General features: G+C 43.2%; 1 protein-coding gene across 6 annotated transcripts in view; it reads right to left on the bottom strand.

The window, feature by feature from the left end:
- The window catches only part of PRDM1 (PR/SET domain 1), a 64,663-nt gene that overhangs the window by 24,803 nt on the left and 12,324 nt on the right, over nucleotides 1-27,536 (bottom strand). Inside the window, exon 1 of one of the 6 annotated variants that reach the window (XM_074923231.1) lies at nucleotides 8,768-8,871. The exons of 3 other annotated variants lie outside the window; for them this stretch is intronic. In XM_074923231.1, the coding sequence (XP_074779332.1) occupies nucleotides 8,768-8,773 (6 nt within the window). In that variant the 5' untranslated portion in view covers nucleotides 8,774-8,871. Of the gene's footprint in view, nucleotides 1-30; nucleotides 121-7,963; nucleotides 8,024-8,767; nucleotides 8,872-27,536 lie in introns of those variants that run through there. 2 more of the 6 variants (XM_074923213.1, XM_074923245.1) reach the window with 2 other exon arrangements.

Below are 27,536 nucleotides of genomic sequence, written 5' to 3'. Positions count from 1 at the left end.
TAAGAGTGAGGGAGGCACCGCGCTCCTTACCGGGGCAGAGTCCGCGCGCCTTTCCACACCGAAGCCCACCGTCGGCGGCAAACCTGGCTCATCTCTACAGAGTAAACATCTCTCCTTCCTTCCAGCGGCCGGGTCCCCGGGAGACTGACTCACACCTCCAGCCGCCGCTCCCCGCCGCCGCCGCCGCTCCTCCCCCCTGTCAGACAGGTGCTGCCGCGCGCCCTGCTCTTGCCGCCCAGCAACGCTGGGGGGCCGCCTGCCACAGCGCCGCGCGCCGGCCCCGCGCCCGCCCGCCACCGGCCCGGCCCCTCCCCGCGCCCCACAGCGCCGGAGGTGGGGCTCCACCTGCCGACCCTCCCCCCCGCAACACACCGCGTTCGGTTTGGGTTGGGTTTTTGTTTGGGTTTTTTTTTTTTTTTAATATTATTAATAATGCTAGGGGGTTTCTTCTGTTGCCTCCCCTTTCGACTAAGGTGGGACGGCCCCTGCGGAAAGCGGGAGAGCGGCGGCCGCTGCCCCACGGCCTTGGCTGCGGCGGGCAGGCCCCTTCGCGCTTCGTGGGAAGCGCGCGTGAGGCAGTTTTTACTAGAAATCTATTTTTCGCGCTGTTTTAAGCTCCAGAGGTCAACATGTACCCGCTTTCGTTCTCCCTCAATTTGACTCGATGGAACATCATAACAAAACGACCCCCTCCTGTTCCAGAACACCCATTAAACCCTATTTAAAGTGTTTACTCCCAAACTTTAACAAATACAGTACTTTACTTGACTAATTTGGGAGTTTCAGAGTTTTGACTTTATCCCTTTCCAGAGTCTCTTTCTAATCAACTCTTGTAGAATGAATTAGGAAAAGCATTTCTGTTTCTTCCTTTAAATAAAATCTTCCCCCTCTCCCCAAGTAACAGCAGGGAAGCTCACAAAAGCAGGGCAAGGCAGGCAGCATTTCCAAACTCGATGCCTCTTTCACAGCGTGGTAAGAAAACAAGCACTGATCTTGCGCAGCACAGTACGTAATCAACCGTCCGGGAGCACGCTGGTGATGGAAGGAGGCTCAGTATAGCAATCAGCGGACCCTGCACCCAATTTGTTTTCCTCCAATCGAAGTCAGCATGCTAGCTGAAGGAAGGACATCCTGTGATGATGGCATACAATGTCCTGTTTGTTTATTATTAAGAGCATTCCTGCTTCTCATTACAAAACAACCAGATGCCTTACTTCCTTCAGTGGTCCTGTCTCTTCAGCGACGCGTCCTCGGGCTCAGAGGAACAGTGATGCACAATTCCATTTATAGCCATCTACAGCCCAGTGAGAACACTAGCTGCTTCACTGTGAGGCAACCCTACTACTTTTCCTTTCTCACACGTCTGCAAGCATATTTCTCATCGCTTTCCCGGCACTTTACGTGACAGCTAGTTTCAGATTCTTCTTTTAAACACTCGCGCACTCATATTTTGGGGTGATCTGGGTGTTACGTATTTCTTCACAGGAAAAAGGGAGAAAGAGGGAAAAAAAAGGTTTTATGCAACTGGATGCCTGTCTGTGTCTCTGACGGGTGTACACACATCTCTTTCCCTTAACCTGCTCCTCCTCCCTCTGATAAAAAGATGTGTGGAAAGGATTACTTGCCATTTTCGGTCTGCGATGCTGAGAATAGTATATCTGTGTAAAGACCTTCCGTATGCGCTAACACAGGAGGGCTCATGGCAGCAGACGTTAAGTAGGGCAACTGCTTGCAAGTGAGTGTCCTGGTTTAACTTCCACCACAGCGTAATTCCACAAGAGAGGTGGCCTGAGCACTGGGCTAGAAGGATATAAATGTAATTGGATATACCTGGTAAAACCAAGGCACATCCAAAACGAGGTCTAGGAAGGCTCTGAAGTAGGAAGAACCATTCATTAAAGGAGAGAAATCCGGCCTACTTGATTGGGTTAATTAACTGATGCTGAGTCACACCGCATAGAACAGAAAAACAATGTAGTCATACTGAAGGTGATTATTTTACCGAAAAATAGTCTCACTCTGAGAGGCAGCTGTTTCAGAGCTTTTCACTTCCCTGTTAGCTTAAAAAAAAAAAAAAAAAAAAAAAGGGGGTGGGTGGGTGTAGAAAAAAGGGTTGATGTGTTTCCTTCGGGGGCTGATCTTCTTAATGTGAAGGAGAGCGGGAGAAAAGCAAATCTGCCTTTCAAGGAACTGAGAACGCTTTTGGGCTGGAGAAGAAGAGGAAGCAGAGATTAGATCAGATGAAGTTAAATATTCGTCAGGACAACAGGAGGATGCCAATATCCCAGGTCAGTGCAGCTCTCTCCCGGGAGCCTGGGGAGGCAAGTACAGCCTGTGAAGCCTACGGACTTCAAATAACTCCGTGGCACACTCTGAGGCTATCCTGAAATTAGCTCCAGGTGTCTCAGTGAAGCTGAGCCCAGAACTACTGTAGCACAGGAGAAAGGATTTTGCTGGTGTGCAGGTCTAGCCTAACACTGCCTGATCTGAAATAAAACTTAAGTTTATCAAGAAAGAAGAGACAGAAACAAATTGTTAAGAATGTGTCCTAAAGTAAGAATAATCACAAAGGAAACTCTGCCATTAAAGAAATATATAGACTGACCTTCTGACCTTCCTCCTTAATAGAGAAACATAAAAAGACGCCCTGTTCAACCAGAAGTTTTCTGCTCTTTTATAGAAATCTTTCATACCAGTAGCTGCTATTGTCTGGAATGTGCAATTTCAAAATGTTGTTCATTTCAAAAAGAACATTTTTAGTCATATTTTCATTTTTTCCTTCTCACTCATAGAAAACCTCAATTACTGTATTAATCAGCATTTCTCAGGCAGCTCTCTCTGCAGCAGCTTTCAGCCTGGCAACAAATCATGAATGGCCCTAACAGCTCTGATCTCAGAAATCCCCATCCATTTCCTTTGATGCTATCACCACTTCAGCTCAACAACAAGCCTGCGCAACTCAGCCTCAGCTGCTGCTGCTGCTGTTCTCCCTGCGCCTGCTGTAATTGTAAGGGGAAGAAGGAGGGAAGGGAGCTGGCTCTAATAGTTGAAACTTCTTTAGAAAGTTGGAGGGGAGATAAAATGCACACAAGAGATTAAAGCAGAGTCTCATTTTCACATCCTCCCCTTCCCCTTACTCAAACAAGGTCAGTGGCAGATTGACCACATCAAGAGTAACTACCAGACCCACCCCCATTTCCCACTTCCTGCATGTAGGCATCCTTGTGCTGGTAAACATTTGGGGACCAGTTGTGGTCATTACTCGGAGAAGGTACATGATGTAGTTGCACGACTGCACATCTTTTAAAAGCCAACTGAGAAATCAAACTCAAAGAAGAACTTGCTTTCAAGTTCTGCTGAGATACACTCGTGTTTTGGGGCCATGTTTCTGAAAATGTGGTTGCTGTCAGATTCAAGGGAGAGAGACCCAGCCACGCTCTAGTGACTGCAACAGGAAAAGTTACAGCCTTCTTCTCACAGACTGGCCTGACCTTTGCAAAACACAGCCTATAGGCTTCAGATACCATCTCAGAGGCTTTGTATGCCCTAGACAACTTTAGCATAGTATTGCCTATAAGGAGAGAAATTAAAATTGCACTTGAATCTACATGAAGGTTTTTGCAAGGGCTTTTGGGGTGGTGTATGTTGTAGCCAGGAGGCTTTTGAATTAACACGTGCAGCTTTCAGGGACTGCCTTTAATTACAGAGAACCCTGGTCATTGCCTCGTAACACTTCCAAATGCCTTTACATTTATTTTTGTCTCGGCTGCGCAATACCCAGAGCCGATCTCTTGGCTGCACTCTCGGCTGTTACTTAGTGCAAGCCTTAACATCTCTTGACTTCTGTTGTTTCAACCTCTCAATAAATTTGCCTTAAAAAGATAAAAAAAGAGTTAAACTAAAACAACCATACCTCTTTTTGTTTCCAGCTAGGCCTTATTAAAATACTGCTCAGATGACTTATGAATAAGCCCAAACAACCCTCCTCCAATGGAAAAAACGTTCTTGCAGCACACAGAAGCGAGAACTAAGCTTCAGCCATTTCCTCTTGTTGAGCTCGAGTTTGAGAAGGAGCCGAGGCTGTCTGGGCCTGCTATCAGAAGAGCAAGAAGCCACTGTGAGAAGGTGGACTTCTCTTTGCTGTGAACACAGCTGAACAGCAAAGACAAAACAGTCTGAAGCCGCTCACTCTCTGTTCCCAGGAAGCAAGCTGGGGTGAAGGTATTGAGAAAGCAGCAGCAGAGGCTTTGTCATTGAACTTCTTTTCACTGTGGGAAAAGGCAGCAGACTTCAGAGTCTGCACTAAACATGAAGAGCCACCTCCTTGTTCCTTATGAGAAGGGAAATGCCTCACAGCATAGACCACAGATGTTCCCCTCTTGGTTACCATCAGCCTTCCCATCACATTTCTGAGTGACAGCGGTCTTGGGAAACGTAGGGATGACAGCCAGGTGCCCATACAACAACTCTTGTGTTATCTTTGCGTGTTTCTACCAACCCAAGTTTATATTGGACAATAAAACCTGAGCACAAAAGTCAACCTTCCACATCCCAAACATGGGCTTTTTAATATTCTGTCCATAGCAACCGAGTCTCAGGATAAATGAATGAAAACAAACCAACCCATTCCAACCACTTTTCAAACTTACTGGTGACAGAAACCTGAAAAAAGGGTGTGCTCTGGGAAATTTTCCTTTAAAACAGGCTGATTTCCAGGCTGTTTCAGATGAGGAATGGGATGCTATACATTTATTAGAAGGCTCACTCCTGCGGATAGTTCAAAGACATCATCCCCGCAACAAGCTCACAACAATCTGAAATAACAAAGCCACCTCAGAACTAATTGCATTCATTCAACTTCCATGTCTCTTCCCAACTTGGCAGTCATGACACTTTTTGGCATATTCTTTCGTCAACCTGCCTGGTAAGACACAGTGATATGAAGCACGGGGAAACTTCGGACTCTGTTACTGTACAATTCCATTTTCATTTCAGATACTCTCCAAGCTGCCCAATCTCATGGAGCCGATGAGCACAGCAGAAGGAGGGGGAGATCCATGGGTGGAACCAAGCCACTTTTCTCAGACAAAGAACTGGCCATGGAGTGCATTTCAAAACAGATTAACCAAAACAAGAGCTACACACCATGACAAAGCACATATGGTGGAAACGAAAATATTTACCCACAGATTATCACAGATCCAGCAATGCGACTACCGTGCATCTAGGACTAAAGGATATGAAATAGTGACTACATGTTTAATGCCGACTAGGGAATCTGGCAGGAGTGGACTGAAGGACCACTTTTTAAGCTTCTAAGAGTACAGTTGTCATTTCTTCACCTTTCCTACCCCAGGGTGGTGAAATAACAGTCTTTTCATACCTGTGTGTTGGCTGGGGGAGGGAAGAATTCCTCTGCTATTAAACACAACTTCTCATTAAATAGTTGACACCTTATCCTTCTTTAAATGTTGTAATGTTTACTTTGCAAAACCCAGGAAAGCTTTTAAAACAAAGATAGCAGAGGGATTCTTAAGCCGGGTGTCCTTGCTTATCTGCTCTTTATCAACCAGCTATTGTTCCTGGAGGAGCTCGTTGGGGAAGGTGGAGCAAAGGGGGTTAATGTTCAATAGGTATCTATCAGTTCCCCTGAAGGAATAGGGCTGCTGACAGAAGAGCAACACTGGGCTCTCAGCTACTTCCTGCAGAATGTGACAAACCAGAGAGAAAAAAAGATAAGAGGAGGACTGAAGCTACTTTTTTTTTTTTTTCCCCCTCTGTGTTCCACCCCCTTCCCTCTCCCAAAACAACTAGTTTTAAGAAAGACATTGTCCTTAGGAGAGATAATCCCACAATAGAGAGTCCATTAGAGGTATTAAAGCATTGGCAGCGCCTGATCTACAAGAAGGGCTCTGTCCTGACAATAGACAATTAAAGCTGATAAATCTGCACTACTTGTTGCCGTTCTAATTCCTCGTAATTGTATGCTACTTGTCCCTGCCTCCTGCGTCCAGGGATGAAGCATGCTTCTTTAATCTCCAGAGTACCTGACCTAGTTCCTATGTGGTCTTTTCAGGACCTGTTTTCTTCCCATCTGGACTTCTTCCCTCCCACTCTCCTTTCTTGCTTCCCTCCCCTAAGCATTAAGAAGAGGTTACGATAGAGGGCACAGAAAACACCAGAGCACAGCACCCGGATCAATAATTCTGGAGCCCCAGACAATGCACTAATCTGCAATAACAGCTAATCATGGTCAATTTGGCACACCAGTGATTAAACTGTACTTTTCATTAGGCTCAACAAGTAGAGCAGACGCACACTGACAATTCAAATTGCCCTATCAGTAAGAGCTGCCAAACGCGTGTGCGCTTCTGTGTTTGTAGCTGCTGCATCACTAGTCTCGCCAGACTAGGCGCTTTGTGGGGGCTTATCTTTTTTCTTTTGGCTTTTTACAGACTGGGACTCTTAGCAGGGTTTTCTATAAAAAGCAAGTCCCTGCCTCACTTCACTAACATAAATTCTACTAGTTAAAGGGCTCAGTGGGTGAAATTGTGATGTGATGTGCTGTGCAGGATGCTGAAAAACGATTGTCACAATTACATGTTCCCTCCTGGTGCTGACAATATTCTTGGTTTTAATTTACATCTCACAGATATTTGGTGTTTTTCTCAAATTTCATTTTTTCTGTTTTTTTTTGAAGAAAGCTTGGAAGCCTGCTGGTGACAGACCAGAAGCAGCATGAAAATGTGCATCACAGGACTTCAAAGATGAAAACCAAGAAAAAATTACCTTAGACTTATTTATTTTTCAAACCAAACTGTTTAGCCAATCTTACAAAACATTTGGAGACTGAAGAATGGTTTGGATTTTCTTTTTTCACCCCTGAACTTGTGAACAAGCCACTACTGTGTCCACCTTAGAAATCTACACAGTTACTAACCCTTACATGACATTTTGATAGTGACCTTCCTGTCACCCTCATAGAACAATTTCTTCTGGTTAGAATCGTACCTAGCGGACCCCTTTTGCAAATTGCCCTGGAAGCCTCACCCAAGAGTTTACCACAATCTTTCTCTAAAGCACAGCACCAAATTCCAGGACTCCTTGAGACCGACCTCACACACTCAGGGGTCTCCTTCTGTTTAACTTTAGTTTATCATCTTTGTATTAACTTGAATAAGGGTTAAAACTGCACTCCAAGTTGCTCTTTAAAAAAAAAAAAAAAAAAAAAAGGAAAGGAAAGGGGGAGAGTGTGAGACTGTGGAAGATGTCAAACGAATGTAGGAAATGTCTATTCTACTATTAATATTAATGAATCCCTAATGCATTTACAACCCACTTGAGGTAAGTCAGTAGAGTTCTCCTCCTGACAGCTATTCCTCATCAAACTACCACTGCTGAAGATGTTGATGCTTTCCCTTTTGCTTTGTAATCTTTAAACCAAGTTTAAATCACACCAAAGCCTACCACAAAATAATGTATTTTATCCTAAGTGAACACAAAGCCCTGGAGGCAGAGGTTTAAAACACCGCAGATGTCCAATTTATCATTTTAAGATAGGAAGCTGCTGCAACAAACAAAACACCTCCTTGAAAGTGGGACAGCAGCAGATTGCGGTACAGAAAGCTCTGGGATCTTTTGTTTTCCTGGAGAGCAACAACGGGGCTTTGCAGAGAAAGACAACAGCCTCCCCTTGCTGAAATCTAAATCAGTTCTTATAGGAAAGCCTGCCAACTGCTAGATGGTAACGAAATATTGCAGATAATTCACTTTTCATGATAAAGTAGGAACAAGCAGGCATGCAGCACCCAGCAGGGGCTCAACTGATAAAACGGTGTCAAACTCAAACCATTTGTCAATTGGGCTGGATGAGAGCAAGCTGAAAGATGGACTCAGGAAGTAGATTTATCTAGTGCGACACATTAACTAGTATAAATACTAAGGAAAAAGTAAACACATTTACCCAGCAGTATCTCCAGCCAGCAAAGAAAAGGCTTCTGAGCCTCAGACCCACACTGGCCATCTAACTCAGCTGTCAGCTACAACAGCAGTAGCATTTTTCTTCCTGTGCAGGGCTGCAATGCCATTTAATTCATGGTGCTAAAAGGTTTTATTAAAAGCGTACATTATAATTAAGCAAAACAAAAGCGTGACTCCTCTGCTGTTCTACTCTCCTCCCTCCACCCAGCAGCCAAAACAATAAAACCACACTGGCAGCAAACAAGTCAGGTAACATACCCCAGAGAAGAGCACGGATTTGTTATATGATCATTTACTTTGCGTCTGGCTGGCTCAAAACTGCCTTATCAGAAACTTGTCCTGGAGACTCCCGAGGCAACAGAGGGGGCTTACAATGCAGGTCAGGCACAGTAAGTGGCCAGCAGCGTAATGTGGGGCACACAAACAAACCAGAATAATGCAGGGCAGAAGGACTCTTTCGATGTATGCTTTCCATTGGAAAGTCTAAACAAGTAACACAGTTTGTGGGCAGCACGTCTCTGCTGCACTCACCAGGAGGAAGGAAAACGGTTCAAAGGGATATAGGATACCAACTCGCAACTATATGCATGCACCTTGTCCTGGCAACCCATAATATCAAAGGATGGCACATCACATTGTTAAACCATTCTAACGGTTTAACACAAAACTCAAAAATTAACAGCAAAGTAAGTAATCTGCATCATGCCTCCCCCCCCCCCCCCCCCCCCGGAGATAAAGGAGTTAATTCATAAAGCAAAATACAACACAGTTCTTTGTTCAGCTGTACCTTCATGTGTCCACACAGCACAGGTTCCCCACCTCCAGCTCATGCATCTCAGGATTTTAGTCCATATGGAAAGTCTGTCATTCACTCTCACACCCTTACCCACACGCACGCATGCTCAAACACCCGTACACGCACACCACACCCGCGCTCTCGCTCCCCAACACACACTGCCTGGAACCGCTCCGAGGATTTTAGGATTTCCTCTTGCTAGCAGATTCCTCCCTCCCCTCGCATCCACTCCACCCCGTTCTGTAATTAGGCTTAACAAGAGCAATTAACAAAACAAACTCCTCTCCGCCTGGTGGCCTGATAATTCTGATTGTCATAATGTATTAAGATGTGTAAACCAGTTTAAAATAAAGGTAAATTACAACATTGCACAAGAGTAATTTTGCACCTATTTTTACTGCTTTTATCATAGGGATAATGAACATTCAGCCACGCCTTTAATTTAAAACACAACCCCCAAAACTTGCATCTGAACAGCAGAACTCAAAAGCGTCGCTTTTGGACCAATGAGACTATTTTGTTTTTTCACTAGTTTATTAGAGGGCAGCTCCCTCCTCCTAGGCACAGCAAACTCCATAGAAACATGGTGGGGTTTTTTTTGGAATTACTTTGTGACCCTAAAAATCTAAGATGTAAAATCAAGTTTAAATACATCTTCTGGCTTTACAGACGTCCATGAATAAGTAAATCGTAGTTGTTCCTTTTGCCCTGCCTGGTGTCTAATGGCATGACACAGGAGTCCAAAGTCTCAAAATTTTTCTGATGGTTTCTCCATCCACTTTCAGATCACTTTCCTTCAGCAATCAAATCACAGAAATTTAGTGTCAGAATCATCAAAAAACCAACAACTGAGGAGTAATTGATTTCAGGTGGTCAGTGGAGAAACTCTGATGTCCTTTGATTTCAGTGAGCTATGGGTCCAACCCACACAGAAAATTTACACACAGCCTGGATTCAACTGGAAAACATCTAGTTCTTGTTCTGCTTATACACTCTGTGAGTGTGTAATTAAAACTGTCAACATAAAATTACTAAACATATCAAAATCACAAGCACATAGAAAATTCACGAGCAGAAGACCAGAAAAAAAAAAAAAAAACAGTTTGGTGTATGACACATATTTGAGTTCATATGAACTGAAAAAACATTCTGCTTTCTCAAATATGTATAACCTGATTCACAATACCATCTGCCAACTAACCACAGACAATAAAAAAAAAAAAGGAAAGAAAAAAAGAAAAGCTGGTGTATTGCTGGAATCCTGCAGTTTCTGACAAGCTAGATGTGTTTTCCTAAGTCAATGATTTCATCTCTGCTGGGTGTCAACATTTGCACAAGAATAATTTTGGGGGTCAGAAAGACATCAGCAAATGAGATTTCAAAAGGTTTCATAAGAGCACAGATTGCTCAAACACAGGGAAAGGAGGGTTTCAGCTTCCAGAAGTTCACTCTTCTGCTTCTTCATTCCTCCTTCCCTGAAGCTGAGTCAAAGTTCTGTAAAAATCTACAGCAAACCATCAGATTTGCAAGAAAACAGCCTCACATAAAAAGCCACACGCTTTGCAGTGAGACAAATGCTCCGAAATGACAGAAAGTAGAGACTGTTATGGTGCAAAATCAGGCACTCTTTCAAATGGTGAGAGATGCCAGGTGTAGAACTGCATACAGAAACTCAGCTCTGCACTACTGGCATATGATGCACCATCTTTTTTTACACCAGATCTCTTCCTTGTTCAGTGTTTAGAAAGAAGAGTGCTGACAAAAAAGTCATTCTTCCATGTATCTTCTTTCTCTCTAAAAGGCCCAGTGTCTTACTTTTATCACAGGCCACTGAAATGGAAGACAAACCAATTTTGTCTTGTATTTTTCTACTTTGCTCTTCACAACAGCAACACTTGAATTGCTCACCAATACCGAATAATGACTAATCTTATTTCCACAATACCTCCCCCATATGCTGATGAAGGTATTATTGCTATTCTCACTCTGCAGAAGGGGTATGGAGACACAGTGACATCAGCATCAATATTGTACATTAATTTTGGGATGCAGAGCAACCAATTTACTCAGCATGGCGTATTACTCTCTATGTTCAAAGCATTTTTCTTCCTGGCATCTGTGATGGCTCTGTATTTTGCAGGGCTTCACATCAGGCACCCAGGAAGATGTCAAAATTAATGACCACACACAAAAGGCTTTGCTGAGGTGAACTGGCATGAATCTTCAGAAAACATGGGCAGAAATAATACCTGGTTCCTCAGAGCAAAGCTCACCTGTCCTGAGAAAAGCGACACTTCCTCCTACCATGGCCCTTTTACTTCCTTACGCTGCAGTGAATGAGATGGCGGAAAGAGGTGTGTTAAAGATAACATTTTATTACACCACCCCAATTCACCTCCCCTAGCAAGCTTGTCTGATGCCTGAATGAAGCAAGTAAGCAGTAGAAAAAACAGTAATTAAGTAAGTAATTAAAGACTGTATCATAATGCATTAAGAAGATCAAATTGGGATTAGGCAAACAACCTAAACTCTGCAGAACTTGAGTTTGCAATTTTAGTAATGTTCTTCAACAGTTTTTGTGCTGATTTTTGAAACTGCAAATAGAAAAAGGAGAGATCCTATGACCAGGCATCACACTGATGCCCACACAGATCCTCAGTGGGGCTGGGACATTCTCATATGCCACGGGCAGACCTCTGCAAGGAAGCTAGTAGACCTGGCTCAGAGCAACCATACAGCTGTTTTTGGCAAGGTCAGCGCAAACATTGGAAGGGACAGGACACTTCTGCTGGTGAGTTTTCCCAGGTGATATGCTGGAAGCAGAGAAATGTGCTTTCAGGCACCTTGGTTTCATGACAGGTTTGGTGTGGAGTTTGTTCCTCCTCTCTTTCTCTTTCAGCCCGTCTTCCAGACCTTGTCTCAGACTTCTGATTGGTTTCCTTGCCCAGCAAGTCCTCACCTTGTTCCTCCTGACCCCTCTTACAGTTTCCCTTTCCAGTCACTCCCATATGCAGGCTCCATGAAGCCAGTCTCAGTCCCTCCTGGTTCCTCATCTGCACTGCACTTCTTTCCCCTCTTGATCTAAGCAAACACCCTCCATCCCCATGTGCCCCTTCCTGCTGACTAGCAGGCCTGGCCTCCACTGCCTGAACAACAGCCTGATGTAGTCAAGTCTCCAGGCATCTCCTGGTGCTCCTCTGCAGGCACATAGCGGTGAGCTCAGTTCACACATTGAGCAGACAGGGTGTCAAGCCAACTGGAAGTCCTGTGACTATGTTAGTATGGCACTGAGCCCGAGCTAATAAGCCCTGGTGAGAAGCCGGATATATTAGCCTGGGCTTAGCACCGTGCTAATGCAGTCAGGCAGCTTTTGGATCAGAGCTGGCTTACATCCCACCTGCTTTTAACACCAAGCTTGCTTGTCTTCGTCTACAATAACCCATAAAGATAAATCCCTCAGTCTTGTACCAACCTTACTCTCAGTTTCCCTCCTCCCTGACACTGCTGATCTCCAGGCACAGTCTCTCCTCCTTCATAATCCCCTCAGATCCTGCTCTTGTCCATAGGCTTTTAAAAACAACTCCTTTTGATGACTCTCTGGCCTCAGGACAGTTTTCAGTAAGCATGCACTGAACAGGCACTCTTTTGCTCTCAGTTCAGGCCCTCAGTTCTCGACTCAACAGTGTTCACTCACTGAAGTGAGCCATGATGCCCTTCTACAGCTCCTGTGGGGGCTGCTCTGCCAGTGGTCTAGGTTGGCTTCAAGCTCAAAAGCGTTTCTCCTGGGCGTGGGAATCAGGGATGGAGGTGGGAGTAGGACTGGTGTGTGTCCTGGTCTTCCTCTGACAAGATACTCAATGTAAGTGAAGCACATGTGCAGATCCAGGAACTGGGAAGTCCTGTCGGCAGAGGGATGGTATTCAAGCATCCATGACAACAGTGGCCACCATCCTCCCCTACCACATATGCTGTCCTTTCTCAGGCCACTGAACCTGTCATTCAAACTTCTACTCCAAAAAATGGGGGCTGTCATGGTGGAGATTACTTTTCAAAAGGAAAGTCATCACACTCTTAATGTTAGCAACACGGTTTTTGACATGACCAAGTCATTGGAAATGGCAGAATAGATTTTTGGGAAAAATACAGCCTGACGAAAGTAAAATGTGAGAAACAAGTGAGTCACACATTTAGTATTTGGTAGATTTATCAGCACTTAAAAGTGTGATCTCCTAATGCAAACGGTCTGTCTGTCTTAGCAACAGGTCATGCTACCAGCTCCGTTTATACTAAAGATCAGTTTCCTGACATTAATTTTAGGGTGATGTTATTGAACGTTCTCCTTTGTAGATGAGACGATCACACATAAATTACATACAAAACATGTATAGATTTAAACCCTATTTCCTTGGCATGATATTCCTCTTTCAGTGGCTCAGGCCAATGCACTGGAATTGTATTAACTATACAGTATAGTAAGGTTTGATAAAGACAGAGAGGATGTTCCTGTTCCAACAGGTTTACATAAAGTGCCCCTTTTCATATACTAAATCCTAAGGGGCAAGAGAGACAACAAAAATGCCGATGCTACTATTTTTCATCACTGTTAAGATTTGAAAAATAAACAAGTGACTATCTAATTACAGTAGTTTGCTGTAATAAAACCAGATCCTTAAGTGACTAATCTCATCACCAAATAGTAATAATAATAATAATTTAAAAATAGTTTTGAAAGATTAATTTGCACCAGTCTGTCCTAGCATACCCCTCATCTAAAATTATTAGCACTACGTGCACAAAAATCAGGCAACAGGGAGTAAGGGAAGCTTGCAATCAGACCTAATGTCTTCCCTTCCTCTCAGCCCCCAGTACAGGACAGCCACTTCCTTTCTACAAACGCTTCGCTCAGATCTGTACACAAGACAGGCCACATCTTCCGGGGAGGCTCAAAGCCTTTGCAGACACACAGTTGCCTTCAAAGCATCACTGGAAATCTGTGTGGGAAGACTCCAAAATATTAAAACCATCCTATACTCTTCTCTTCTAAGCCAACAACAAACCCCCTCTAAACTTATCTATCACTTCTCTGTTCAGTTTATTCTGGGCTGCAGAATAAACTTTCCGACTACTGCAGAGATGCACAAATACATAAGCTGCGCCACACGTGTAAAAGAAAACAATAGAGAAAATCTGTATGTCCTTTCTAGAAAGACAGTTCTCTTCCAGAACATTATAATTATGCATAAGCTTCTCCTCTGTTACCAAAAGTAGGTAAAAAGAAGGCTGGTGTGAAAATACTGTGCTTCAAAATGTAGTTTATCTGTCCTAAATCAGAACTGACTGACTTACCTTCTGGACTAACAGTCCATTACCATCTTGCCTGATTCTCTTCTCCCAAAGATAACCGCTTGCCCTCTAGCAGATTCACAAGTTATTTAAGCCATGATCTTCAGTCTTAAGAAATCCCCAACTGAAAGTTTGCTACGGCACTGGTAACCACAGCTCAGCAGCAAGCAGGTCGCGACACTGCTCTTCCTCGCACAGTGCTCAGGCAGTCAGCCCATGCTTGCTGACTATAGACTAAAGATTGTCATGTTTTCTTAGTTTCCCCTCTTCTAACCTGAGAGCTACCTTGTGCAGCAGGATGACTTTCAGAGACACATCCTTTGTACCCTCTCCTTGCTGCCAGATGTCCTCTGCACCTAGTTCATGGCTTTCCTTTTTGTATTTCACAATAGCTTAACAATTTTGGTGAAAATTCACCGACTACTACTACTGCTGAGAAAAGTATGTATTATTCTTAAAGAAGGTGGATCTGATCTCAGCTAGATCCTCTGAATTTCTCTCATTTCACATTACTTTTTGACTGTCAAAGCCGAGCTTTTGCCAGTCTTCTGCATAGATAAACGGATCCCTCTGAAACATGGTCAAGCTGACAAGGTGTGGTGTAGTACGATTGAGATGCTATTTCCTTGAAATACCTGGCATGTTTGCAGTGTGCTAGGACACCATAAGAGCGTAAATTATCACAATTCACTTTGCAGAGAGAAGACTGCTCTAACAGACCTTTGGAGGCTCATGATCAGTTCCTGAGGATGGATGCTGTAACCCCATAAATAACAGCAAGTCTGGGTAAACTGGTTTAAGTCTAGCGAGGATCTAAAGACAAACAGGTACCAGAAATTCAGTGTACGTGCTGGTTACTGAAACAGACAAGACATATGGAAATATTTTTTTAGATTAATTTACATAAAAACTAGATTTGATTTTTGGATGTGCAGTAAATGTGATTTTGCAAATCACCCTGTCAAATAAATCTAAACAAAATCCATCTGCATGCTTATAAACATGTAAAAGTGTTTAAGAAACACAATATGTTTAAAAAAATCAACAATAAGGGTTAGTCCATGCTTCCAATTATATTCTTTCTTCAATTAGTCTTGAAGAAACTAACACCTCTATTAATCATTTCAATTAACTCCACGCACCACATGACATCCGCACCAGCAGCCCATATGTTGCGTTCCAATCACCCAAATATTAAAGCCTTTTTAATTGATTGATCTAAAGAACATTCAACAGGCTCAAGGTGGCAGCCAGCCAGGAAATCCCAAAAGAAGATGACAAAAAGGTGGGGGTGCTAAACCAGCTTCCCAATTTGTTTTTCCTCTTCCTCTAGGGTTCACTAAGTTAATCCAATCACAGCCCATAAAGCCCCTTTTTAATAAAATAAATAAATAGATAAGAGAACACACATGTTGGCTTTCCCCCAGAGAAGCCCCCTCCGCTAAAGCCAGAGAGCCATCCTGTTAAGAAAGTGCCGCATACGAGGGTGCATTTTTTATCCGGCAGAAATATTTAGCTTGGCTGCCCGCCAGGGAATGCTGAAAGAATAGACTGAATTAGGGGATTTACCTTCCACGTGTTTGGCACGCGTCATTAGAGGCTCTGAAGAGCTTGACTCTTTCGCTCTCTCACTCTCTGTTTTTTCTCCCTCCCACCCTCCCACCTCCACCAGAGCTTTGATGCAGAGAATAAAGTATGAGCTATAAGAGCAGCTGATGTGTTGCGTTTCTAAGTGTTGGCACCATGGCTTTTGTTCTGTCCAAGAAAACTGATGCCCAGTTTCTGAAGGTAATTTTTTTTTTTTAAATTTTCGTCAGGTATGGGGTGATATGTTCCAAAAGCATTCGCTTTAACGCAGAAAAAAGCATGCTATTTTTCTTCCTCTCTTTTCCTATAAAGTTTTTGAAGTTTTCTGTAGACAGATTTAAACTTGGTGAAAGTGGCTTAAAAGTAAATTCCTTAAGTGAAACTCCAACCACAGAGTATTTTAGGAGCTCATTTGAAAGGTTAGTTTTGTAACAATAACCCATGAATTGCTCTGTCATTTGACTTTTATATGCTGTCATATGGACTTCTGTTTTAAAAAACACTTCTTTACATAAGTACTTTGGTCCTGCAAATACCTCTTAAAATCTATAACCAAAACACATTAGTTAAGATGGTTGGTCCATACCTCAAGAAACCCATGCATCTTCCCAGAGTTTCTAATTTGAGAAGGCCAAGACGATATTGTAAGCTAGTCTTGGCTCCATCTAAACTTACAGAGGGAAAAAAAAAAAAGTCCAGCTGAATAAAAGCATGGAGGTCCTTAAACCAACAGTAAATGCAAATGTTTGTGTCTGGCACGTATGTCAACCCTGTTTACAGGGCAGAGTTTTGCAGAACAACTCCCAGTGCCACTAACACCCATCCCCTGAACTGGTGTGGGCACTGGGAGAGCCCTGCTGCAGCTGCCTCTGCGGTACCGTCTCATCAAAGTATCAGATAAATATAGGCCCTATTCACACACGGGTTTTATCGTTTTTGATTCAAGCAAATCAGTTTAGAAGTTATCTGTTGACGTACTTAGTCAAAGCAAGGTTCAAGCAGAGTTTCTGAACTGGTTCCATCTTCACTTGCAAATAAATCTGGGTTTGACTTTGTTTCAGCTAAACTCATGTCACCAGATGACAGCATGTGATTTTTCATCTCTCCTTCAGTAAAACTAGTTGATTGCGCCTTGCATATCAGGAGATCCTGGGAGCTACAGAAAAGCATCTAAAGGGACACATACTGGCCCCCAACGGAAAATGCAAGACATTAACTCCAACATCAGAAGGGTGCTGAGGACCATCTCCTCGCTGAATGTAAAACACCTCAGCTGTAGGGACCTCCTCATGTCTGAAGGGCAGACCCATAGTTTATCACTTCTTAAATAAATCATTCATAATTCATAGCCAGGTTGAAAACCACACAAATAATGAGCTCTCAGTATTACTCAGCGGGAAGTGAGAACTGCAGTTTTCCAACCAAACCTATAAAGGCTGACAAGCTCAGACATGTTTTTGTGATCTCCTTCCTGGACACCACGTTTTAAATTCAGTTTAAAGAAAGCTAGGCAGCCACTTCCCCCCTGTCTTTTAAGTAAAGATGTTAACATCCGTGATAATAATAAAACCACCCTTCTTTTATCAAAGGCTCCACAGCAATCGCAGAGGCTTTCTTTACATCGCAAGGAAAAACTGCAAAAATAAAGCGTTCTAGTTCTGCTGCTAACAGGGCAGGTTTGGCTCTATACACTGCACAGATGCCGGCCAGTGGGTGAAGCACTGCTTTATGTTTCCAGTAGAGCAACTTGGCTGCTAAGTGAATCTCCAAACAACTGGCCGAGCAGCACTTGCATGCCAAGCAGTAGGAACTGCAACAGGTAATTCCCCACCGGTTGTTTCCACTTTATCAGAAAATGGAGTAAGTGTTCTGGACTGTCAGTCCCAAATGGGATAATTCCTCTGTGGAAAGACTGCAGGTTTAATAGAAAATAATTGCGAATTAAGGTGCGGGTGCTGCAGGCTCACATTCCGTGACAAAGCACCATGGGGCAGCATGTGCTTTTCCATGCTAACTCATCAGTGAAGGCGTTCAGTGTTCCCTACTCCTCCAGCACAGAGCTGCCTTCCTGGAAAATGCCCACCAACACAAAAGGTGCACTTCAGTTATCTCTGGCCTCTGTCATGTACGATCACAGGAATATGAGGGTGTCCATGCCTGTAACTGGGAACTGCCTGCCTGCTTTGACTCGAGTGGTTACAGTGAGGCCAAGCATATCTCAGTATTGTGATTGGTATTTTGAAACTTAGGTCAAATAACAGAGAGCATTGGCCTGACAATATCAGTTGAGTGGCAAATTGCTTGATGTATTTGTCATCATTGCAAAAAACCTGTGTTTAAACACAGACTGCTACACTTATCATATTTACAGATTAAAAATAGCACCTCTATAAGTGAAATAAAAGAGCTATTTTTCCCCCTACATCTCCCTCTGTGTTTTTAATTAAAACCACAAACCGACACATGTATCCATCCTTCTTTCTGTTATAGTTTGGGGTTCCCTGCTCAAATACTATACAAATAAAATGAACCTTTATGTGCTAGAGATTCGCAATGCAGTAAATTCTCTTTTCCAAACCTGCCGCCTTCATTAAAATCTTATTTGCTTGGTAATCTCCTTTGATCGCTAAAGTTATAAGAAGCCCCCTCCTCTTCTTTTGATACTATCAGTGTAGCTTTTGACCAGAGAGCGTGATGAATTAAATGTATGACAGATATGACAGGTGAGGAGTGCTTGGAGAGGGCTTAAACAGCAGGGATAAGACAAAGCCCCCATTTAAGAACAAAACCCCTACCCGATGGCTAGCCCGTTAATGACCAACCACTCTATTTGTCCTGGTGGATGAGGAGCAAGCTGATACTACAGACAAAGCTTTGTTAGCCACGGGGCTGTCCTTCAATCAGGCCACACAACCAACTAATTGAAATGCCCAGTTTTCCCCCCTCAGGATTTGATATACAAGCTAGGGGTTTTGTAGGTATATACTTATTCTTTTTTCTTTTTTTTCCTCTTATAATGTATTAATTCAGCCACCGCAAGTTTACAGCTGGACTAAGTGGAATTACAGCATATAAACCTGAAAATCTATCTGCAGGGATCCAGCTAAGCCCTGGAGAGAGACAAGTCCAGCAATACAAATCCAAGGAATTTTGGAAGTCAATCCATTAGGATTACTAGGCCTTTGATTTTGGAAGTCGCAGGCTCAAAATATGGAAGCAATGAACGCTCAATCTTCCTTCATTTTAGCCTCTTTCCAGAGAATTTATTGACCCCATTTTTTTCTATTAAAACACGTTGATAAATGTGGATAGAATTATATTGTTTTTCCACTATATTTGAAATAAGAAAGACAAGAAAATACCCGCTTTCCTGAACTCATGGTTAAGATGCCCTTTAAACTTTCGTATCTATTTTCTACATATTTAGAGTTACCATAAGCAAACTCATCACCCTTCTTGTCAGCTCAAGACCGTTCTCCCCCTTTTTAAAGTTCATGTTAATTTTTAGCACACTGTGCTGTACCTAAACGATGAGTTTTAGGCTCTAGTTACTTTAAACTACAGGCTGCCTCCCAGAGGTGAAGAAATCTCTGTTCTCCCTTGCAGACCAGGATTATATTCTCAATGGGCAGTGTCTCATTTTAGCCCACCAATCTATGGTTAGCAGAAGGCCAGCAGTTTCCTGATATTCATTGTTAAACCCAACTGTTAAAGAAAAATTAGATTATAGGGATACAGCAATGAATCTGACTCTATCATTGCCTTGGATATACTGGAAGACACTAACTGAAGCAAGAGGAGTCTTCACTTTCAGAAGAAATTCAATTTTTATCTCTTTGTTCCTTCCTGTCCTGCCCTCATAGTGTGCTGTATCTGAATCACAGGTGCTGGTATCAGGAAACCTGGGTTCTGTTCTTAGCTCTGTCATGGGCTTCTTACGTGGCTTCTGGCATGCCTTGTACCCTCCTCTGTGCCTCAGTTTCCTTATATAAAAATGCAAATATTCCTACCTATTTCAGAAAGAGTGTGGTCTAGTGGTTTAAACCACAGAATCAAGACATCCGAATTCTCAAACTGCATGCAGTATCAATTTCTGCTGTGGCTTTGAAGCAACTACCCTTACCTATACCCAAGGGATCAGCTTCCCCTGGAAAATGTTGAATGGCCAAAACCCAGGCTTCCTGGTACAATATGTGTGCTACTTTTCAAGTGAGTGGTATTTCTGGCTGGATGAGAGCTCCTCTTACTTGGAGCGCAAGAGAAAAGATGGTCCAAGCTACAGACAGCAAAGCTTTTGGGAGCTGCTCGCGCTAGCAGGCTACGGTGACCACCTCTCTGAGTGCTTGTCCCCAGGCCACCCAGCAGAGCTGCACTGACTCTGGCCCTGCCATTATGGTCCTAATTTAGCATGTGTAGGCGTAAGGCTGAAGTCCCAAACCTTCACCAAGCAGGACAAAGGGCTGAAACGATAGCTTTCCCCTTCCCAAGGGAGCACTCTGTAACTTTTGGCTATTTTGCAGCAAACCAGTTGGTCTCTCACGCTCTGTCTTCCTCCACTTTTCCTCCATGAAAAACTCCCCACAGTTTTGCGTCCATTACACTCAGAATAAGTAGCAATTTGAAAACTTTCACAAGGCAGAAAAAGCATTTCCTGCCTGGCTCTATCTCATGGCTCTGGCTCACTGGACACTTGCAGAGGTTAATTAAATAATGTTCCGATATTCGTAATATGCAAAGTCCCAGACGAGTGATAAGTGTTAATGTTATGAAGCATAAAACGGTCATTCAGAGAGAATAACCTTACAGAAATGTAGAGGAAAATATTGTTAACCTCACAGAAACAGGCATTTCTTCACTATGGACTCCAACAAAGCTAGGCAAAGTTGTTACCGGTACCATCACTAAACCTTGTACTGAAAAAGATAGACTGATTTTTAGGAAAAGACCATATGGACTCATATCAATAAATTAAGGGGGGGGAAAAAACCCAAAAATATTAATCTAGGGTGTTTTGGTTTTGAATGTGCTGATCTGAACGGAAGCTGCGTTATTTTTTTAGACAGCTTTCCAATCTCCCTATTAGATATAACGTTATAGTCTTATTACACATGTTGCCTACTAGATGTGCTCTGACTTTTATAGATGTCAACCCCATTTCTTAATTCAAGACATTTGTCTCCTGTGATCTCTGTGCCTCTGGGTTAGAGTTCCAGCCAAAGAGGTGAGCCAGCTCGTATCTGCAATGCAGCCATAAAATCCTCCAGCGCTACATCCCTGAGAGCTGCTGCTGCCCTGCGAAAAGGCCTGGATTTTGTCTGTCTGCAGCTCAGCACCCAGAAAGGACATTTTGCAGAAGGGCTCGGTGGACATCCAGGAAAACTGCTTTCAGGACCTTATCTGAAGGACAATACTTAACTTTCACCACCTGGGCCTGGCCCCTGAAAGGAAACAGTCACACTCAATTATTGTCTTTTTCTAGACAATTACTATTTAATCAAACCTCCAGCTGATATTAACTGGTGGAAAAAAAGGCTATTTTTAGCCAGGACAGTGATTCCCCCTCAACTCCTTTCATCTATGAGTAATGTATTTCCTTTTGCTCTCAGTACCACAAACCAGTCCACACCAGATGCTCAGTATTAGGTAAAATTAAAAATGTGGGCATCATACCCTTTGAAAGATGCTTTGAACTCAAATTAATATACCTAAACCCACTATTTAAATTAAAGATATCCTGTCTCTCTGCTGTGTAGTTTTCCCTTTTATCAGAAGGGGAATTTTAGTCCATTTAAAGGTTTTTTGGTTCAGCTCCACAGACCACACTTTGACTTAACAACACATTGTAATTTCCTTTTAGCCACAAGAATAAAGGAAATGTATAGAAGCAACACCATAATCTTGTCAAGCACCCTCTTTTGTTTCCCTGAACAAGCCTGTTCAAGAAAATGTGAAGCCTAAGATTTTTAAGACGTTTAGATCATGGAATGCTTTTATTGAAAACAGACATATGTATTTTTACGCATCTACTGATGTACCCACACACATAAAATATATGCCTACTAAATTCTTTTATGGACAAGAACAGAGCAGTCTGCACCCTGCAGAGGTTTTGCAGAGTTCAATCCCCTTGCCTAAGCATTTTACCTTTTCCAGACTTTTGCCCAGAATCCATGCGGATACTTGAGAAAGCCCCACCAGTTCTCACACCCAGGGAAGTAGTAACTGCGGAGTGCCTGCACCCAGACTCACCTATAGACAGGGCTCTCTAACTGCTGGTCAGAAGCAAAAATGTGGGAGCAATGTGAAATACACTGACTTCTCATATACCTCTATGTATATATAAGAAAAGGGCTCCTGCACTGCTTGTGCCATTTCTTTACATCTTCAATCTTTTTCAGAATACAATGATTTAAAGGCAACTAATCCGCTTCTGGAGAGCTAAAGGACTTGATGCAGTTTGCTGAACATACTCAGACTTTACATTTTACAAGCAAACACTGTCCACCTTCACATTCAGTCTATCCCCTGTTGATGTTGCCTTTGATGTCATCACTGACAACACAGAGTACAGGCAGAGGTTTAAGAGCTGTCTCTTCCCTTTGGCGCTGAGCCACAGAGCTGCCAGTGCCACTGCACTGGGGAGCTGGTTTTGTTTTGGGTGCTGTGGGACCATGAGGCATGCCCCAACACACAGGGCAAGACCTGGGGGCACCCATGTGGGTTCTGGGGGCACCCAAGAGTGCTCGGGGGTACCCACACGTGCGCAGGACACTGGTGCTTCTGCAGGCCCCGAGGTCTCGCTTAGTCCCTCCCTGGCCGTTTCACTGAGGTGCCAGCGAGGCACTGGTGGGCCCTGGACACAGCACGGGGAGAGGGACCTGCCAGGAGAAAACCCAACCACCAGGCTGGAGAAACTGATGCTGAAGCCGCTGTACTGAGCAAGGGGAGAGGTATTAGTTGGCAGTGCTAATAATGCCAAAAAAATGTACTTCGGGACAAAGCGAAGGGGCAAGTTAAGCATCTGCGAGTTCTCTCAGTGCGGGTTAGACAGTGACAGTAAGGCAGTTTATCCCCAAGAGCTTTCTCCTCGCTGGAGGTGTTGAGTTAACTGGCGGTGACCTCCCACTGACCCACAGGCAGCATCTGCAAGTGGTGCACAGCAGTGGCAGCCAGGAAGCACTTCTCCCAAACAGGGCCCTTTCAAAACACCACTCCGAAAAGCAACAGCTGACGTGACCCCGGAGTCAGCCGCCCAGCCCGGTCCAGCACGGAGGACGTCTCCCTTCACCCTCCTGTGGTTTAATCCATCTTCATTTGCTTTTTCTTGCTGCCATTTCCTCTGACTTTTCAAACTTGGGACACTGGTAGCTATTATTCATTCTCTTCTTTCTTACCAGTCACACAGCAAAGAGCTGCAGCTTTCTATCAATAAATACCACATCAGTGCTTATTTAGCCATTGTTTTAATCACTGGGGTTTTTTGCTCAGCTATCTCTTGAGCAAAAGCAGATTTTACTTCATTACTACAGTTTAGATTTCTAAGAGAAATGTCTCAATGCAATTATTAAATGTCACTCTGGGTAGCTGCAAAGTAACTTGCTAATGAAAACCCTGAATGGGAATGAAAATATAACTAAGGCATGAAGAAAGTAACTGTTGAAACATTCGAGGTGAGGTTAAGCAAGTATGAACAAACATCTTCATTGGTGAGGTGAAGCAACAGGACTTATCCCTTCCATCACAAACAATGGTGTAAACACCAAAGGCTCTCCAACTTCCAGCTATAACAAATCATTTAGCTCTGGGTAATTTCAGTAATTCTAGTCCACAACTTGCAAAACTGCGTAACTTTTACTCAGCTGACATCAATTTGAGTAATCTTGTTCCCCCGTCTGATTAAGAGGAGACTGATAACATATTTTGGCTTCACAGTGGGGACGGGGAAAGCTAGTCCTTCTCTTCCTCTCCCTTTCTGGGTGGTTCAGGAGGGATGTGGAAGAAAAGGTGGTGGTGGGGAGAGAATTGAGGGGCAGATGTAAAAGCGAACAGGAGTCCTAGTAGCAGCTTTGGGTGTGGGATCATGTTCTCTGTTCTAAGAACGGACTCCACAACTGTCATACCTGAACCCTCCTCCCCAAACATGAGAAGGCAGGCTGTCCAGCTTGCATTAGTGGACAACAATGGTGGGGAAGGCATACAAACATGCAGCCAGTGACAAGAATCTCTCAGCTCAATAGAAAAGACAGGAAGAGTCAGAGATTTTGCGTAAGAGGAAGAGATCGAATGACTTCCCCAAGGTTTCACTGAAAGCAGACAGCAGGGACAAGAGCTGAACCCACACATCCTGAATCACAGCCTTTTGTCTCAATCACAAGACCCTCCTTCCTCTTGTATGCTTTGCACTATCTACGGTAATCAAGAAAGAGACTGCCTTGCCCTCCTAAATCAGGAATTGAATACTAAATCTATAAATCACGTAGAAAATCCAGATGTCTTGACGGAAGGGCAATGGGTTCCAAAGAAATGACATACTGTGCTACTGCTCCAGGAGGAGGGTGTCATTTCCTAAGCTGGTCATCTGTGTTGAATCAAGATCAATCTAGATGGCAATAAGTTAGAAAATGAAGAGCCTTTCTTAGAAAGATGCAAAAGTGCACGTCTATGCCACGCAGCATGCTCTGCTTGCAAAGCCTGCAGAGCCAACTCTGAGCCTGCTGACTGTGGAAGCGTGTAGTTTCGCGAGTGGCATTGCTGCATCAAGAGAGTGATGTGGATACATTAGCCGCTAAGTTAATAAGCCTCACCGCTCAGAAAGGCATACAAATTCAAGTCCAGGGACATACTAAGGCTACCTCAATCACTGGTTATACTCTTGAAGGTCACTAAACCTTGTTCCATTATGCAATGCAAGCATCATCTTTCTTGCTTTCTGGCTTTGCCAAGGTTGGGAAAGGCTATGGTTGTGCTCCATAAATATGTCATGGGGTAAACAGCGAGGAGCTATTTTTGAGCTTTTCCAGCTGAAGATTTTCACAGAACAAAACTGACCTGAGAAAGTTCAGGCTGTAAGTTCTGTAGTCTGAGAGGGGCTTTTCCGTCACAGTGGTGGGGCAAAAAATCCTAGTCTTGGTAAGACAGGCCTTGTTCGTTAGTAAAACTAATTTTTTTACGAGACTGCCTTTCCCAGAGGCGGAAACTGGGCTGACTGACCAGAAGACCTCCTCTAGATATCTTTTCTAGTAAATCTTCTTTCTAAAAATTATCACAATGATCTAGATGTTTGGATACTTCCAGAAGGATGAACTAGTAAAGCATTATGCATGCATTTTTTTAGAGCCGGTCATACATAACAAACAGAATTTTCTACCTTCAGAGAAAATTCTAGCTGACTGAGCAGTATACATGCATGTGCATGCCCATGAACATACACTATTTCCAGTACCAAGACCATCTTCAAGCAATTTCTCACTCTTATAATGCATTTATTTTATGTGAAACAGATGCATGTCTTTGGGGTAGGCTTTGTCTTTTAGTCTTATATTGTGAACACCCCTTTCAATTCAAATGGGAAATACAGATTTCCCTGTCTAGTTCCAAGCCTGAAGCCCACTAGCACAAGCAGCTGCCTGCAGATTCAGATGGAACCCTTTCAGCATCCCACAATAAGTCTGCTGGTGGAATTCAGGATCTTTGGACACATAAATCAGTGCAGCTCCACTGAGCTGTGCCTGTTTACACCAACTGTAAAGAAGCTGAACTAGTAGGGATGTATTTGGCCCCAAGTTCCTTAAACAAGTCCTGAAACACCATCATAGACTTTTATGTTAATCCTATTTAATACCTGCACAGGTTATGAGAACGCCACCCTTGGTGGCACCACCTTTTAAAGTCACACAGCATGTGCTGTGCCTCGTGGGATGAACAACTAGCTGAGAAAAGCAGCAAACATTACAAATTAAGATTATCGAGCCACTAGAAGTGAACTGGGAGGGGAACACTGAATGATCCTTAATGCAAAATAATTCAGACTTATCTTTCTAATTAAAAAAAAAAATTTTTAAGAAGTCTTCCCTTTTCTTCCCGTGCCCGAATGAAGGCGGAAGCAAGCATTTCCTTTCCCGATGATGGAAGTGATACCAAGTATTATGTTAGTATTAAGTGAACTTCCTCCCATCCATTTCTGTTGAATTAATGTTGTCTGACTCAAGTGCAATTAATAAAAGTGGGCTATTTAGTTCCAACAAACTAAAGCCTTGCAAGTTTATAGACACAATTGCTTCAGGCTCCTCCTATGGTTGATCAGATACAGTGTCTTTTGAATGGACCCAAAGAAACACGTTTTCTCACCTGTCAGCCCTAGATTAATATCCCTGCTAATTGAACTTTAAGAACAGCCAATTAGTTTTAGTTATAGAAGCTTTCATGGGTAAGGAGGATGAGCAGCCTGTTATCACTGTCAGGATTCATTGTTCCCCTGAATAGATTTGTGTCCCAAACTGTGTGTGCCTCAGTGGTCTGACGGGAAGCCCTGCTGCAGGCCACTGCAGTGACACCTTTATCCTAGCCCTGAAACCACTTTAATGACGATGGAGACAGCAGAGGTTGACCATGATCAGAAAATAAACTAATGCTACGCTGAGATTACAAAGCCTAACACCCATTTTCAAGCCAGAAGCGGTTTGCTGAAATTTCCTAATTATCCCAATTTATTTTTTGTCTAAGATAAAATCTCCTTTTTGCTCTAAAGGGATGGTACTTAATTTGTAATAAGACACTTGCTCCTGCAAGGAAAAAAGTCCTCAGTTATGTTGCTGAATTTGCAGAAGGGGGATGAGTAAAGTTCTGGCCTTGAATCAGCAGCCTGAAGAGTGACAACCACAGTGCCAACACCACTGGTGGGACGCTTGAAAACAAGTCAGGGACCAAGGGTTAGTCCAGCCATTCAAACGTGACAGGAAGGCTAGTTAATAAACACCAGCTAACCCCTTCAATTACAGCAATAAATTGTTCAATTGGTTAAATGTCCACAGGTTCTGCCCCAAACACCGCTGTGAACTGTTTAATTAGCAAACTCTTGCATCACTGGACAAACAGATCTTGGCAAGTCTGGGGGGACGCTCAGCCCCTGGAGAGTGAGGGGCGCTGGTGCCCCGTGCAGGTCGCCTTCGCAGGGCTCACCTTCGCAGGGCTCGCCTCTGCACCACGCAACCCACAATGTTTTCACAGCTCTGAAGATTATTCATTGATTACTGCCTATCTTATAAAACAGAATTAAGACTGTATGGGCCAAATACGGCTTAATTGCCATTCTTTCTGCATCAGTTTTCTGTATTTTGATAAGACGCCCCACAAATTACAGCTTCTCACCTGCTGCAAGATTAGATAGCTGTGCACGCGATACAGGTTACGCAGCACAAGAGATACCAAATACCTGGAAACTGCATGCTGTACAAATCAGACCTGCAGATTAAAAGTCAGCAGGTCTATTTCTTGAAAATATTTAACACACTAAATTTGGGATTATCTCACAAAGAGTTAAGAACATTCGAAACCTTGTAAAATGATTTATCATTGAGATCACTGCTGGCTACAAAGGGAATTTAGAGTATACCCATGAGGCATACACCACCCATAACGTTAAAAAATTTTGATACAAAAGAAGTTTTTGGTAAAAGCTATTTTACCAGGGGAAAAAAAAAAAAAAAAAAAAGTTATTTCTGGTGAATAAAGTGTATCACTGAGGATCAATTCAGAGTTAAAGACTCAGATAAGTTTCCTTCATTGGACCTTTGATCATTTTGATGAACTGCTGATTCTACATACTCTGTTA

Source organism: Athene noctua, chromosome 1, assembly GCF_965140245.1.
Source record: "Athene noctua chromosome 1, bAthNoc1.hap1.1, whole genome shotgun sequence".
In the NCBI taxonomy this organism is placed as follows: domain Eukaryota; kingdom Metazoa; phylum Chordata; class Aves; order Strigiformes; family Strigidae; genus Athene; species Athene noctua.
Note: the sequence above shows the minus strand (reverse complement) of the source record. Positions and strands in the feature narration are given on the sequence as shown.